Source organism: Arvicanthis niloticus, chromosome 12 (assembly GCF_011762505.2).
Source record: "Arvicanthis niloticus isolate mArvNil1 chromosome 12, mArvNil1.pat.X, whole genome shotgun sequence".
NCBI lineage: Eukaryota > Metazoa > Chordata > Mammalia > Rodentia > Muridae > Arvicanthis > Arvicanthis niloticus.
This window is the reverse complement of record NC_047669.1, coordinates 20112212-20128862: the sequence shown is the minus strand read 5'-3', so window position 1 is coordinate 20128862 and position 16651 is coordinate 20112212. Positions and strand designations below refer to the sequence as shown.

General features: G+C 39.7%; 1 protein-coding gene across 4 annotated transcripts in view; it reads right to left on the bottom strand.

Moving 5' to 3' along the window:
* Znf148 (zinc finger protein 148) overlaps positions 1–16651 on the bottom strand; it is a 119664-nt gene that overhangs the window by 27931 nt on the left and 75082 nt on the right. For all 4 annotated transcript variants that reach the window (XM_034514947.2, XM_076942840.1, XM_034514948.2 and 1 more), the window contains exons 6-7: positions 11046–11169; positions 9843–9926 (exon numbers count right to left, since the gene is read on the bottom strand). In XM_034514947.2, the coding sequence (XP_034370838.1) occupies positions 9843–9926; positions 11046–11169 (208 nt within the window). The remainder of the gene's footprint in view (positions 1–9842; positions 9927–11045; positions 11170–16651) is intronic.

Here is a 16651-nt window from a genome sequence, read left to right as displayed (position 1 = left end):
TAAAAAGATAAACTTCTACAAAGTTTTTATTAATAAAGTTCAAACCATAATATGAAAAGACTGGAATTATCTTTTATGGTGGAAAGTAATAAAAAGCTCAATGAAATTGAAGAGTGCTTCCTTAAAGGCTATTTTAAATGACAATGCCGATAACCAGTGCAAGTTTTAGCTGGGTAGTGGTAGCAGTAGCATATGATTTTAATCCCAGCACTTGGGAGCCAGAAGCAGGCAGATCTCTGAGTTTGAGAATAGCCTTGTCTACACAGAGAAACCCTATCTGAAAAAGTAAAAACAAATAAACAACAAAACGTTAATGTGACTTTTATGTTTTCCATCTTTATGAAAATTTATCACAAGTATTGGTATCAACCCATGAAAGCATGATTTGTAAACTGAAAGGAATTTGTAAAATTACAGTAAATTACTACTATCTAGACTTTTAATACTTATTACATTATATACTACTAATTGCCAATAAAAGATTGGGTGAAGTTGTCCATTTAAATGAATTCAGAAACACAGACATTTCCTTTTGGCTCACTGTCCAGAAGCTAACGGAACTAGAGCTGGAATCCAATCCCACAAGGGCCTGAACAAGACGACCATCCTCTCTTCAGATACTGTTTTAAGTCCTCTCATCTGTACTTCTGTCCAGTTGTAAGCTGAGGGTTCCCATGATCCTCACATTCCAGTGTTATATATAATTCACAGAACTCGGAAAAGCCCTTTACTTGTATTTACCACTCTGCTGTAAAGGATGTGGACGAACAGCCAGATGTTATATGCCACACACAAAACAGTGTGGCAGTGGTTACAGCTGTACTTTGGGGCTCAACAGCTGCCACTGAAGTAATTTTGCCACAAAAGTAGTTTCCCCTGTAACGCTAAGTTGAATATATTAAGAAACATTTTCAATCTTAAGCAAAGGCTAATTTCCAAAACCGTGCTGCAATGTTCATTAATAACAACTGAGTGTGGTTTACTTTATTCAGAAATACATTTCCCAGGCTGAAGAGATGGCTCAGTGGTTAGAAGGTAGAAGCAGACTGTTCTTCCAGAGGTCCTGAGTTCAATTCCCAGTAACCACCTGGTGGCTCACAACCATCTGCAATGGGGTCTAATGCCCTCTTCTGGTGTGTCTGAAGAGAGCAATGATGAATACATACAATAAATAAATCTTTAAAAACAAAGAAAGAAAGAAATACATTTCCCCTTGACTCCACGCTCAGGAACTCGCAATAAGGGCCAGAGATTTAGCTTGTTGTAAACATGCTTGCTGTCAAGGCTGTAGTCCTGAGTTCAATTCCTAGAATCCACCTGGTAGAAGGAAAAATCCACTCCTGGGGGTTTCCCACTAAACCACCACGGTATCCACACATGTTTGCAAACTCCCCACTAAAACTTTATCACTTCTAAAACATCAACATACTGTATAGCAGGAAAAGTCTGACTCACAGGCAGTGATGGCTAAGTCACTGGAGCAAATAAATCCTGTTGCTGACATGCCTACTCCAGTGATGCAGAGTGTTTTCAAGTACTTCACAGCAGTACTCACAGAGAACAGTGAAAAGCTGGACTTTAAATGGCTTCTACTGCCCAGACACTTTTTTCTGTTCAATGTAGATATTTTCTCCACCATTAGTTACAACGAAACTTGACAGACTCACTTCAGATTAGACCAAAATATTTCCTCCATTTTTAAAAAATAGTCTTAAAGGGGGAAAAAAAAGTCTCAATGAGATTTAAGTCAATATGGCAGTGGTTCATTTACACTATGTGACTAGATTTAAAAATATTCTTCCCTATGTTCCAGACAGATCATTCTTCAGTCACTATAAACTTGCCACTGACTTCTTAAACTAGCTCCAGTAATACTGATACAGTGTAAGAGTTGGTCTCTGCCTCTAGGTTCTGATAAACAGCTCCTAAAATCCTTGTGTTCTCCTGAGGGACTGGAATTACTCAGTGTCTTTCGTGCCAATATTGGGTTTTTGACCCTGATTCTTGACAGTGTCTCAAATTCATGGTCCCTCCTCAGTGATGGTAGTTAGTGCTAAGTGTCTTCAGTCCCTGCAGCAGACAGAGCTCTTCAATTCCTGGGCATTTCCCAGCCCAGAATCATCTCTTCTTTTTCTGAGTTGACTCTTGGTGGGACCCTAGACAGGTTCAAGGTGAGGCAATTCATAAGAACAGCAGGCCTTGATTAGCCTTCAGTTCTCACCACCCTCTCCCCAACCTCAAGGATTCTGAAACCTCCTTTAAAGCCCCTGCATGCTAACACTCAGAGGCCTCTGGTGGTCAACACATCCATGTGCGAGGAGGTGGTGGGACCCTTCCAGACTCACCTGGCTGTTCGTCCACATCCTTTACAGCAAAGTGGTAAATACAAGTAAATAGCTTTTTCGGGTTCTGTGAATTATATCTAACGCTGGAATAGGAGGTCATGGGAACCCTCAGCTTACAACTGGACAGAAGTACAGATGAGAGGACTTAAAACAGCATCTGAAGAGAGGATGGTCTTGTTTAGACCCTTGTGGGATTGGATTTCAGCTCAAGTACTGTCTGAGTACTTGTATCCAATTGTAAGGCACAAATGTGTCCTGGGAGTTAGAGAACTGGTTGTTCTGTAGTGCTGAGTATTGACCCTAGGATTTTCTCTCTGTGGTTTTCTTTTCTTTTTTTAGGGGTGTGTGTGTGTGTGTGTGTGTGTGTGTGTGTGTGTGTGTGTGTGTGTGTGTATTTGAGACAGGGTTTCTCTATGTAGCCTTGGCTGTCCTGAAACTCAAAGATCCGCCTGCCTCTGCCTCCCAAGTGCTGGATTAAAGGTACGCCATCACAGCCTGGCACCTTTTGCTTTTTTCATTTTTAGTGCTGGGGACCAAGGTCAGGCCTTGATTTCTGTTAACCCACAATGCTGGATTTTATTTAAACATCAGTTTCAAAAGAGTAATCTTGCTGTCACAAGATGGGTGGGAGTTTGAAAATCACTGCCCTTGTAATATTTAAATTTAAATTCCTTTGGATTAAACTGTGATTAAAATTCACTTATATTTGTTCTTCCTTAAAATGCCTTTCATATCCATTTCATTCACCTATGGACAAAAAGACTTTAAGTCAAAGGGGAATGAAACTTAAACTTTCTATACAAGGGCAAAATAAATTATAATACATTTTCAAAAACTCAAATGTAGGTTGAAATGATGACATTAAAGTATATTTAGAAAAGCAGAGAGACTTGGCAGAGATTATATACAAAGACCATCAAAGGCTCCAGAACTACTGAGAGTAACCTCAGAGGAACTTATATTTACTCAATGATTCTAGTTCTCTTTCTTCACTATGATTATGCCCAAATCAGACAATTTGGGGGGTTTTCTTAGTAAAAACTCAAATACATGAACTTTAAGAGTATATGCTATTAAAAAGCCAAATGAAAAACTTCATTGACAACAGGAAGTCTTTGTCAGCTGATCTAAACATTTGTCTGCAAACCCATGCTAAGACATGGATGCCAATGGCCCATTAAACACAGGCTCTTGATACAGTAATCTAGCAGCTACCAGAAAGGCAGCTTCAATATGGAGTCTGAGAAATCAAATGTTTGAGCTCAGGGAACAAAAGGGTTCATATTGTCTGACACTGAATTTTCTGAAGTTGCTCAAAGTTGAAAAAAAAAATGTTTTTAAACTGTTGTCAGAAGTAACTATAAAACACCTGCCATCTGTTAAATTTAAGATGCTTCTTGAAAATGAGTTGCTTCCCTGTTTTGCTATACTAACCTATGGTTTCTAAGCTCTGTCTCATTTTCAAACTGAAGTAGTACTAAAGGCAATGCTGTCTTATTGTTTTCAAAGAAATATTTCTGCATGTCTAAAGATAAATATAACTAATATGTTTGCAATTATCTGAATAAATTGTAAGAAAAATGTTTAATACTAAAGTCTCAAATTAGTTACAAATAACAAAATACCCCCTAATAGCTCCACAATTTCCACTGTTCTTCTAAACACACTGATGCTTTATTTCACTCCCAGAAGAAAACTGATACTTGCTAACTTGACATCAAGATTAGCCAACATAATTCTAAACTGCCCCTCTACCCACCCATCCTGCTAAGTCGGAATGATCGTTTACATCCTCTCCATCTTGCCTGCCTCTGTCCATTTCATCTATAAATGGATACAATCTGCTCACAGACTTCATTTTAGATAAACACACCCAATCACCCACAGGCTATAGGCCAGATGCAGGACTGCCAGTGTTCTTGAATGAACAAAATAAAAGCCTCTATTGTTAGAAGCAAAAGTTGCCAATTCAAAATTTCCTTTGAGCTTGATGTACCCTTTCAATAGCAGCTGGTTAACAGCATGAACTCAGAACTAGTTGATGTCATTAACCAACTGCATATATTAGAGCAATTTATTAACATTGTTTTAAAACTTGTTTCCTTATAATGATAAAATGAGATCTGTCCCCAATATAGTAATTAAGGGCAATTGAGTTCAATTTCCTATATCTCATAAAACCAGGTATGCTAATACATGTTTCCAAGAGCAGTACTCACCAGCCTGGTCTACATGAGACCCTTGTTTGGAACAGGGTGCAGTTTAGTGTAGGTTCATGTGGGGGGTAGGTTGCTAGGTACTATTAGAAGACATGGACAGTGTAGGCAGGTGAGGGTTTTAGCCTGGAGGAATATGTGAGTAGCCCAAGCTAAGTGATAGCCCAGGTTCCTAAGGCACTCCTTTTGCTTGCCTGCCTTACCGAATTCTCCCAAGCACTGGTGGACTTGTTGTTTTGTTGCTGTTGTGTTGTTTTGTTACAGGGTACTACATACTTCAGCTACTTAACATGGTTGTTAATGTGTCACAGTCAAGAGAAGAGCATGTTTTCCAATGTTTCTTAATATTTGTTTGTTTCACTTTGTTTGTGAAACAGGATATTTGCAGAATGGCCTTGAACTCATCGTGTAGTAAAGGGCAGCTCTGACTCCTGCTTCTGACTCCACCTCCCGAGTGCTGGGATTAGGATTGGGGGGTGTGGCATCCTATCCATTTACTATGTCCATAAAGAAATTGTCTGTACGCCGGGGCCGTGGTGGCGCATGCCTTTAATCCCAGCACTCAGGAGGCAGAGGCAGGTGGATTTCTGAGTTCGAGGCTAGCCTGGTCTACAGAGTGAGTTCCAGGGCAGCCAGGACTACACAGAGAAATCCTGTCTCGGGGGAAAAAAAAAATTGTCTGTACAAGAACCCCGTTGTGTAGTTTAAGTTCCCTCCCTCCCTCCCTTCCTCCCTCCCTCCCTCCCTTCCTTCCTTCCTTCCTTCCTTCTCTCACTTATCATGTGATTGTTAACTGGAGAGCAGATCTATCTACCACAGTGCACAACTTGTGGGAACTGGTTCCCCCCACCGTGTGGGGCCCAGAGAAGTTGCAGTAAGTACCCCAACCCACTCAAGCCCCCTCAAATAAAATTTCAGGGGATAAGAAACCTAGTCAATATAGGTAAATTCCAATAACGTGGCTTACATTTTAAATTTTTGTAAATTTGGATGGGGTGTTTATATCAACTCTCTTTAAATAGAAATGGCTTCATGCAATTTTTACTGAAATAAACAAACTGCTACCACTACAAAAAGCAGCCACAGTTTGCTAAAACTGTGTATCAGAAGTATCAGAAGAGGTGTTGTGTACTTAGTAAAGAAATTCAGAAACATTTAAATTGTTACTTAAGAGTCTCACTCCTCAGTGGCCCCATCGCCATGGTGGAAGTCGGCTGCTGTCTTAGAGAAGCTCATGACTGCTCACACACTTTCCATCTCACCTACCCATTCCTTTAGAAATGCAAAGGACAAGGGACCTTACATAAAGCCCTGCTCAAGTAACCCTGCACATAACAAGGATGCTTTCCCGTGAGAATATACCCAAGCAGCACTCCTAGATTACTGTCTTCAGCCTCAGCCTCAGAGCTCACACTGCTCACCCCCACCACCACCCCAAAATATTTGCAAAGTAAAGGGCCCATGATCTTTCCAAAAAGATGTATATCTCTCAGACTGCCTAAACCAGCAGTTCCAAGGATACTCACCTCATGACAGTTTTCAGGACATTGGTCTAAAAGGACTAGAGTTTCTGGGTTAGCTTCTAGATGACCAAGTATTTTACCCTAAAATAGTACTGAACACACAAGCACAACATCAGGAATATGCTTAGTGATGACCAAGGCAGGTTAAAATGTCTGAAATAACAAAGACTCAATCTAGTTATATTCTTAGCTCCTAAGAGTCCCAGAAAACACTGTATTATTTGTCAAATCAAGCAAGTAATGAGTTTTATCCATGTTAAAAATGGAGCAGAGAATGGGCTGGGCAGTGAGAGAATAGTAGACCCTGTAATGAGCTCTACCAGGATGTAAAAGGTTGTAAAGAAGATAGAGCCTTTAAAAACTGATGGATCATCTGACTACACAGTCTCACACCAGCTGACCATGGGAAACTCATTTCTTGTTTCTGTCAACTTGACATACACCCAAACATATACTTGGTAAGAAAGACTCTCACTGGAAGATCTGCTTCCACTGGATCAGTCTTTTGGAATTTTCTTGTTTCTAAGTAACATTGGAGAGTCTTTGTAGGCAGTGCCATCCTTGGGCAGGCAGGTGTGCACTATATAAGAAAGGTAGCTAAACAAGCCAGAGGAAGCAAGCCAGTAAGCATCACTCCCTGGTGGTCTCTGCAACAGTTCCTGACTCCAGGTTCCTGTCTTGAGTTACTACCCTGACTTTCCTCAATGATGGCCTATAACCCACAAAGTTAAACAAACATCTTCCTCCCCAAGTTGCTTTTCATAGTGGTGTTTAATACAGCCGACAGAAAGCGAAGAGGAACAATCAGTGCAGAAAATACTTTTTGACATGTATTCCAAAACAGGCAACTTGATTTCAAGACAAAATTATTTTCCTGTCTTTAAAATCAATCTAAGAAAGGAATCTAATACTAGTAACAAAAATTAATCCCCCTTTTCCTAGTTCCTGATAGAAAATGAGCTGGGGCAAAGGGGGAGGCAAAGGGGAGGCAATGGAATAAAGAGGACTCTTTCTTCAAAAGAAGCTTCTGAAGCTCAACAATGGCTCCCGGTAAACAGATTACCCAAACCTACATAAAAGCCAGATGCAGCAGGGCACACCTATAACCCTGTGCTCCTGTGTCGAGATGGACGGTGGGAACAATCGCCTGGAATACAAAGCACACTGGGAGGAACGAGAGAAGCTTGTCTTAAAACAAGGTGGAAGGCAAGAAGCAACTGTGTGAAGTTGTTCTCTAACCTCTAGGTACGCACTGTGGCAGACGTGCACACACGTGTACACACATACACTCTGTGTGTGTGTGTGTGTGTGTGTGTGTGTGTGTGTGTGTGTGTGTGTGTGAATCAGACAGACAGACAGACAGACAGACAGACAGACATGCTTGGCCTTGCTATGACTCCTCTGGAGTTGGTATGTCTTCTACGATGAGAACTCTGGCCTTTGTGGATGTTACTAACACAGAAGCTAAGCCATAACTGACTGGCTTATTGACAGGAAGAAAAATTCAAAGAGCCAAAAGTTATGTATCTGTTTCCTGTCTCATTTTGCTCAGTGACTGTATCTTGGTCTCTAGAGTGACAGAGCCTTGAACTAGAGCCTGGACAACTTCATTTACTACATTGTAGAAAGTTAAAGAAGTTCTCAGTGTCTCTCTGCTGCCTAATATGTACTGAACAATAAAATGGGGAGAGTAATAACTCCTGCCTTTCAGAACTAATGTAAAGACTATATAACAGTACCTGGCATTTAGTAAATTCTCAATAAACGACTCATCATACTCCATTTAAACCCAATCAGTAAGTGTGACTTCATTTTAATAGTCAACAAAACACACTTTAGAATAACCTGGGAGTCTCAATGAGGCATTGTCTAGATCAGGTTGGTCTGTAAGCAAGTCTGTGGGGATTTTCTTAGTTACATTCATAGCTGTGATAAGAGCCTAGAAGTGAGAAGCACCTGGTTGGAGCCTGGAGGAAAGTGCACTGAACCACCATGCATGCATTAGCCTTGACTTGCCTGTGACAGACTGCAGCCTGGAAATGGGAGCTAGAATAAATGCTTTTCCCCTGCGTTGTTTCATCAGAAATGAAACCAGGTCAGAGCTATTACAAGACTGTGGCCAGGGCGTGCAGAGTTCACCACAGTGTAATGGGAGTGACGAAAGGACAAGCATTGTTATGTCTCATTTTCTCAGATCACACTCACCCATCCAGTCACACACAGGCTTGCAACTTTGCCTCATGCTGCTTTGCTGAGGCTTTCCCTGGGTAATTCTCAAGAAACCTACAACACTTAATTACATGATACTTATTGATATGTCTTTTATCTCCAAAATAAAAGAAAACAGAAGACCCTTCCATACAGTCTCTGTGTACTCCTAGTACCTGAAAAACATTGGAAGACCACCACTAAGTTTTTTGTTAAATGAATAAATCATCAAAACCTAATAAACACATGCAAAGAGTTAGCTACTTTCACCTTATATCTGACATTTTATTATTGCACAGAAATTTCAATGTAACTATTGAGTTACATAAAAACCATACAATTTTTTCTTCTACATATTAAAGTGATAAATGTTTACCTAATGATATAAAGATATAATGATATAAAGAGCAGACCATCCAGCCTGGCATGGTGGCTCATGCTGATGATACCAGCATTCAGCAGGCTGAGGCATAAAGACAGATTTGAGTTCTAGGCCATCTTAGCTACAGAGTAAGACCCTGTCTCAAAATAAAACCAAACATGTTGACAGACTTGCGGCACAGCTGGTACTACATTACAGCAGAATGGCCACCTTCACACTTCTCTCTAATGGCAACAGAGATGCAAGAAAGCTTTTGATTAAAAAAGGCTGCTTGTATCCAAGAATCCCACTCCACAAATCCTGCACATACTATGAGACCACATCTAAATAACTCTGGGACAGGTACTTAATTAAGCAGTAACACAGAGAAATACAAACTTGCCTCATCCACCGTCTCCATGTCTACAAAAGCTTACGGTCTTGAACAGCAACATAACGAGTCCCTAACTCACAGGGGTAACGTTTTCACTGTTGGCATTCATCATCATTCTCAATTCCAATGAAATATAAAACCCAGGCTACACACACACACACACACACACACACACACACACACACCCCACCACCACCACCACCACCACCTCCTCCTCCTCCTCCTAAACACTGTAAATTAATTTCAAAGAAACATCTTTTTACAGTGCTTAGAAATATCAAGAAGTCAACAGTCTATTAAATCAGTCACTTAGAAAATTTAAGATACTCGCTTAAAAATGAGACTAAAAAATTGAACATATTGATCACTTTAGTGATCTCTCAAAATACTTGCTTGTAAATCATTAATACTAAATGGAGACACAGCCCATTCTCTTTCTTGATACAGTATGGCATCTAAAGAGACATGAGGATGCTACTGCGCCAGGATTCCAGATCATTCAATAGTCCACAAGATAATTAGCGTGAATGATAATTTTACTTAGCTTAAGAAACAGCTATTTTAGGAAAGCTTTGTCCTTTGTTACTTAAAATATGTAATTTAGCTTATTATGGAACTATTTCAAGATAATTTATTGTGATTGGACATTAAAACCTGGGTTTAACTACAATGATTTAAGAGACGAGCTGAGCTGAGACTGGTGGTCTTAAGCAGTGCGCCTTATTAGACCCTTCGCTCCCTCCCTCCCTCCACCTGAGGTGATGTCAATGAGCTTAGAGAAGACGCAGCACTCACCGGTATGGATCTTCTCGTGTCTCTGAAGCAGGTACTTCTGTATGAAACGCATGTCACATTGACTACATTGAAACGGTTTTTCGCCTTAAAATAATTTGACATCCATACATTAGTTAATGAATAAAACAATACTTTAAGTCATTACTTCTAAGGATATATAAGTCTTAGAAGCCCAAATTTTGGAAAATTCTAAAACACCATATGATTTTTAAAAACATTTTTCATTAACAGTTATACTTTCCCTTTAAAATGTTCTCCAGGATTTAAAGCTTCACATTTTCACAATTACACAAAAAATAAAATTCTATTTATATCCTTTTAATAAGAAAGAAAACAAAACTTAAAAAATATACAAGCTAAAAAAGCACACTCCAGATGTCCTGGTGTTCCCTATCTGAAGGCACGTGCATCCTGTTCTCTGGCTAAGCATCCATCCCTCTCTGCCCTCTCCCCTGTCCTCTGAAGCACTGTCTCTGTGGGAGCCCGCCTTCATTCCCCAGTGCTGTGCTCTGCCTTGGGAAGCTCTGCCCTGGGAAGCCCTGCCTCCAAGCTGCACTGATCCTTGGTACCTTCCTCCTTCCTCCCACCACACCTTACAAGGGCAGTCTCAAGTGTTTCCCCACACAGTGTGGCTTGAGCCTTACAGAAGTCATCCCCTCTGTTCCACAGATTGCAGCCATTCTCTACCCAGAGGTCTCCTTAAATCCTCTCTCTCTGTCAGCTTCTGGCCATCACTGCATTTTTTTTATGTCAACACATCTCCTTCATCCACCAAGTCAATTACATTTCTAGCTTGCTGTTCTAAAGGTATATGATCAGTCTTTAGCTCTATTTTTAAAGATTTCATGATTTTTAACTTGAACTTCTGTTGGTAATCATTTCTAATATCTGATTTCCAAACACTGCCTGTGCTGGCCATACACCTTGCACAGAAAGACAAATGCATCCGTAAGCAGTTTCTCTAGTTGAAAAAGAGAGCTTTAAGGCTAGCGAGTACCCAGTTAAGACTATTAAATGTATATATCTGCGCTAACTAACTGTCCTCCCATTTAAAGTCTTTCTCGGTTTCTTCCTGATGGTCTGGCTATGGATTGTGATTGACAATGACAAGTAAGCTATGGTCTTAAGATTGGATGACATTTATACGAAGATGAAAATAACAATGATAATTTTAATGGCCACAAGCCCATTTTAATTCAGTACCTGTATGAATGAAGACATGCCTCTGTAAGTGATAGTTCGTTCTAAAGGCAGCATTGCAGTGCTCACAAACATGAGATTTAGGGGTTTTCAAACCAAGTGATCCATCCTCATTTATTGTAAGGATCTAGTTTTAAAAAAAAAGGCAAAAAACAAAGTTCTTAAAGGGTAAACACTACATTTTAAAAGAACAATACAAGCAACGGTCATTAGAGGTTATAAAAAATTTTTTCAGAAATATACAAGCAATGGTCACTAGAGGTTATAAAAATTTTTTTCAGAAATAATCTGGAAAAGGCTATTAAGATAGTGGTACCTTTAAAGTAAGAAAGTACAATGTGACTTAGATAGGGTAAAGTCTGTAGTAAAAACCTTGGAAGCACAATGCCACCTCCCTTGTAATGCTGACGGCTACCAGAGTCCCTAAGTGTTCCCATAAAGGGCAGCTAGAGTAAGCACAGTTTAATTTTCAATTTCACATTCTCATATACGCTGGGAGAAAAGTCAGGTATCAATCAATCAGTGAGAACAGCTGAAGCACAGAAAACCAATTTAACTTAATTTTATGTTACTGTAAATAAGTTGAGAAATTCCATCTACTTCAATAGAAAAAACATCAGCATGTGTTCAACTTAGAAAAGTTCAGAACCCAGTATATAATTTTTCAATATAAAAGGACACTATATATCTAGATAGATATCTAGATAGACAGACAGTGTCTATCAATCTAGATATATAGTATCCTTTTGTGTATATGTGGATATATATCCACACATATAAATATACTTTTATTTATATATGTTTAATAACTACTACAAAAGGATTCATACCTTGGCTGAGATGGATGAGGAAATAAAAGGTGTACATATATTTTACAGACTGTAATTTTCTTTTTAGTCAGATAAAAGTTTACTGTTATTTTCTTCTATTTTAAAGAAGAGAAAATTAAGTTTTCCAGTAATCACAGAGAATCTGCAGTCTAGGATCTCAGTCTAGGATCTATAAGGATACTGTAGAACTATCACTGCTAAACATGTCCTAAAAATATTTGTCAGATAAATAAAGGTAAGAAAGGGGAAGGAAGATGAAAGAAAAGAAAGCACCTCTTCTATCCTGAATGTCCTATAATTAGGAACATTGTGAGTAAGGTCTGGACAGTTAGCAGTGGAAGCTCACCTTCAGCCTCATGAACTCTAACTTACCAGCAACTTACTCAGCATGCAGCCTTTTACCACCTCCTGTCAGACACAGGATCCCTTTAACATTACCAAGGAAAGGAAGAGATGACAAGACCGGATGTGGAGAAGCACAGAAAACTCTACTAGGATGTCAGGTGTAGTAGAGATCAGGAGTCTGGAGCAGGAGGAGAGAGAGTCCAAGGGCAGCCTGAGCTACACAGCAGAACTTGAAGCCAAGGAGAGGGAAAGCAGGATCAGATCAGGAGGCATTGAGCCAGGAAGTGGGAAACAACTTGAGGCGAAAAATATGTAGAAAGTAAGCTGAGAATGGTGGCACACTAACCCAGCAGTCAAGAGGCAGAGGCAGGTGGATCTCTATGTGGCCAAGGCCAGCCTGGTCTACACTGAGAGTTGTAGAGCAGCCAGGGAGATAGAGACCCTCAACACCTCTCTCTCTCTCTCTCTCTCTCTCTCTCTCTCTCTCTCTCTCTCTCTCTCTCCTCTCTCTCTCTCTCTCTCTCTCACACACACACACACACACACACACACGAGAGAGAGAGAGAGAGAGAGAGAGAGAGAGAGAGAGAGAGAGAGAGCGCCGAGAGAGAGCGAGTCGAGAGACTGACCAACATACAATCTATGGAGGACCATGGGAAGTGACTCAGGCCTATAAACCATAGCTTCTTCAACCTAGAAAAGACAAGTAGGGAAGGAAAAATAGCTTTAATCTTTAGTGTATCTTTTTACTTTAAATTCAGGAAGACAGTTCAGCCTATACTGAATGCAAATCAATGATAATTAGTATGCAAATTATACAGGGTTTTTGTGTTCTGGGCAAATTGCCAACATGATCAACAATGCTTCAAGTCTATGCACTCAAGACATAGAAGGGACACATTTGGCAGGAGAATGGAAGTGGGTGTCACAGCTTCCTGAACAGTCAGGGAGAATAAAAGTTTGATTTCTGGCCAGTCAAGTTTAAAATTTTTTTCACTTCCTCCAAGTCACATAATAATAATGCAAGTTAACACTGTACAAAAAGAAAATACACAAACCCTCTTAAAATAGAATTAAAAATATGTAAAACAGAACGATGCTAAGTATTATATATCATAAGTAAGACAATAATATCAGGCTTTTCTCTTTTCATATACGTTGATAAAAATGAGCACCAAAAGCCATGGCAGTTCACTGGCTTTCTGCAGCACAGCCACTGCAAGGAAAGGTTTTATCAGGCTTAGCTGTGAAGCGGACGTAATCCCTGACTGGACAAAGCCCTTTATAGACAGTTATTGTTTACCACACTGGAAATCATGCTGTCTTCATTCAGGTCTTCATAAAAGGTAGAATTATGTGGATGAGACAGATACTACTTATCTTATGGGCAAACATACATCTAGCATATTTATAAGTTCAAGCAGAAATATCAAGTTCTTAGAAATGTTAAATTTAATTTTCTTTTCCTCTGTTAGGACAGAATAATAATATTTTTGTTTACAGGACAAAGTAGAATCCATCTTGCCACCAACAACCATCAGTGGCTTTTCCAGTTTACAATCTGTTTGCAATGCACCCACATGAACTTGCCTCCATCATCTTCTGCTCTAACTCCCATGTCCAAACTTGGGAGTCTGGGGCACAATGGGGATTGTGCACCTAAACCTGAGAGTTAGCTGCCTGCTCTCCATACCCCCACAACTTACCACTTAAACAAAAAGGCTTTGCTAAAAATGTACTTCTCCATCTTTTGGCCTTCAGATCCCCCACGGACTAGGTACCACAGGGAGGTGAGCATTCTAAGACACAGTTCAGGCATGGCAGCGGCAGCATGGGAATTCTGTCTTCTTTGGCACTTGACTTATTCTTGTTTATATCCTTTAGATCTTCTCAAATTATGATCTAATGGTTTGAGACATTTGCTCTAAAGATCAGCTGCCTTACTTGCTATTAATACCAAAAAATATCTTTGCTTTGCTTTTCCTCCTACTCAACATCCGATCACCAGTACAGCAGAAAGGGCTGCAGGTCCATGTTTAGGACATGGAAGACAGCAAGTTTTTAGTTCTGGTTGGGGATTCTGTTTTGAAGAAAGACTCTGGCTCTGCAGGCCAGAATGTTCATGGTCCCCAAAACTGGAATTACAGGTGTGCTCCTCCAAGCCCAACTCTGACAGCAGCAGCTCTGGGAGCTTTTGCTTCCTCTTGCCCTACTACTTCAGCAGAAACAGGACATTTTAAAGACCCAACAATCAGGCTCTCCTATTACCAAGTGAACAAATTAGCAATAATTTAAATATCCAACTCGATTTATATTTGATTAATTGTGCTAAATTAAAATTTTACAGAAAGAAAAACTGGTATCAAATGGAATTCCCTAGCTATTCTATATCTCTAATCTCATAGTTCATTATGCATTTTTTTGTTTGAGACAAATTTGTTCCTACCTAGTGTCACATATCTAGTCTCTCTCTCTCTCTCTCTCTCTCTCTCTCTCTCTCTCTCTCACACACACACACACACACACACACACACACACACACACACGCACACACGCACACACGCACACACGCACACACACACACACAGCAGGAGAGGTGTCAGGAATGAGGAGGGTTCTCTTAACATGTGTCTTTTTATCAAGTAAAGACCTAAATTCTGCTTATTCAATTGAGAGAATTCACTCCAGGATCAGTAACGCTCCTCCATTAAAAAAGGTTCTTCTCAATCGACAAACACAGCTGTTCACATTCTGTGTGTATACTACTAAAATTATCCATCATGTTTTAATATAACAGTCTGTGGATGTTATAATACCTTCCAACACTAACTGATACCAACATTTAAGCCACTCAAACCCAACAGAATTTAGAGGAGATGATTTAAAACAGTGTTTTTCAACCAGTAGGTCATGATCTCTTTGGGGGTCACACGACCCTTTACAGGGGTCTCGTGTCACATCTCCTGCATATCGGGTATCTGCTTTGCAATTCATAACAGTAGAAAAATTAGTTATAAACTAGTAATAAATAATTTTATGGTTGGAGGTCACCACACACGAGGAACTGTATTAAAGGGTCGCAGCATTAGGAAGGTTGAGAACCACTGATTTAAAACCTCACCAGTCAATTATGAGAGGTTTTGGTTACACCTGAAAGTGAGAGAAGGACTTTAAAGATTTTCTTCCTTCTCCAAAGAACCAACCCCAAAGGCATAGCAAGGTCATACAGAGTAAGAGTCATGTGACCATACTAGTCAGAGCTAGTCCCTCACATTCACAATCTCTTCAGTCTGTATGCTACATTTTACTTATTAGCAATTTTCATTTTTAAGTGGCAAGCTTGAACAGTGGCAGAATATGAAACTCACTGTGTCAAAAGAATGAAACACAACTCATATTCAGTATACTGGCCTTAAGGGTTTAAAGGATTTATGTGTGAATGCAGTGTATGTGTATGCACTGGAGTGTGCATATGCATGTGACCCTCGCAGACACACAGAGGTCAAAGAACAACTACCAGGTGGCAGTGTTCTCCTTCTACCGTGTGGGTCCTGAATCAAACTCAAGAAGTCAGAGTTGGTGGCAAGTGCCTTTAACCACTGAGCCATCTCATTAGCCTGTGACTGTTAGTTTTAGAAAGATCCTTACTTGTTTCCTAAATTTAAAAACGTAAGTGATAGTATCTAAAAAATGATTTTTCTCAGCATTAGAATCTTTTTTTAAAGGTCCAGTTCTATAGAAAACAATTCCCCCATAATAAAGTCGCACTCTGGGATAAGCAGATTAATGAATTACTAGTGTTATTTTTCTAATTTTCTACTTTCTTCCTTTATGTTCTCATTATGTTTGATTTCCTATTTTCAATCATCTCTAGTCTTATAATCAGTTCATCTTTAAAAGTAGTTCTTCCAAAAACCAAGGGAGCATGGAGAAGAAAGTGTGACAAATACATCCACTTGCTGCTGTCTCAAAATTATTTTTCCTCCTTTAACAATCATTTTGTCTTAATCTCAGCTGTTTTCTAGGGCCAATGATGCAGACTAAAGTGCTGGGAGATAACCATGGAGTTCATAGTCTGTGTGTAGAATATGCTCAGTCTTCAGGAGTCCAGCACATTTCTGAACAATCAGCTTGTATTCAGATCTCCTAAAGGGCTCTAATAGCAATCCGATTCCTTTCCTTAGCTCTAGTCAAGAGATCAGGCACTCAAGTTCTTTGTTAAATGGAAAGGAGAAATACTGCAGAATGGAAGTAACTAAAACCACACTGCTTTCTCAGTTGAGTTCTAAACAGTTTGAAAAGCCTAGAAACTGTTTATACTACTTGATTACAACTAACACAGATCCTGGGAGGTGGTGGTACAACCACTGACATAAATACACTGAGACTGTACTACATTTACACAGACATCACAGGCTTCTAACAACTTTAGCT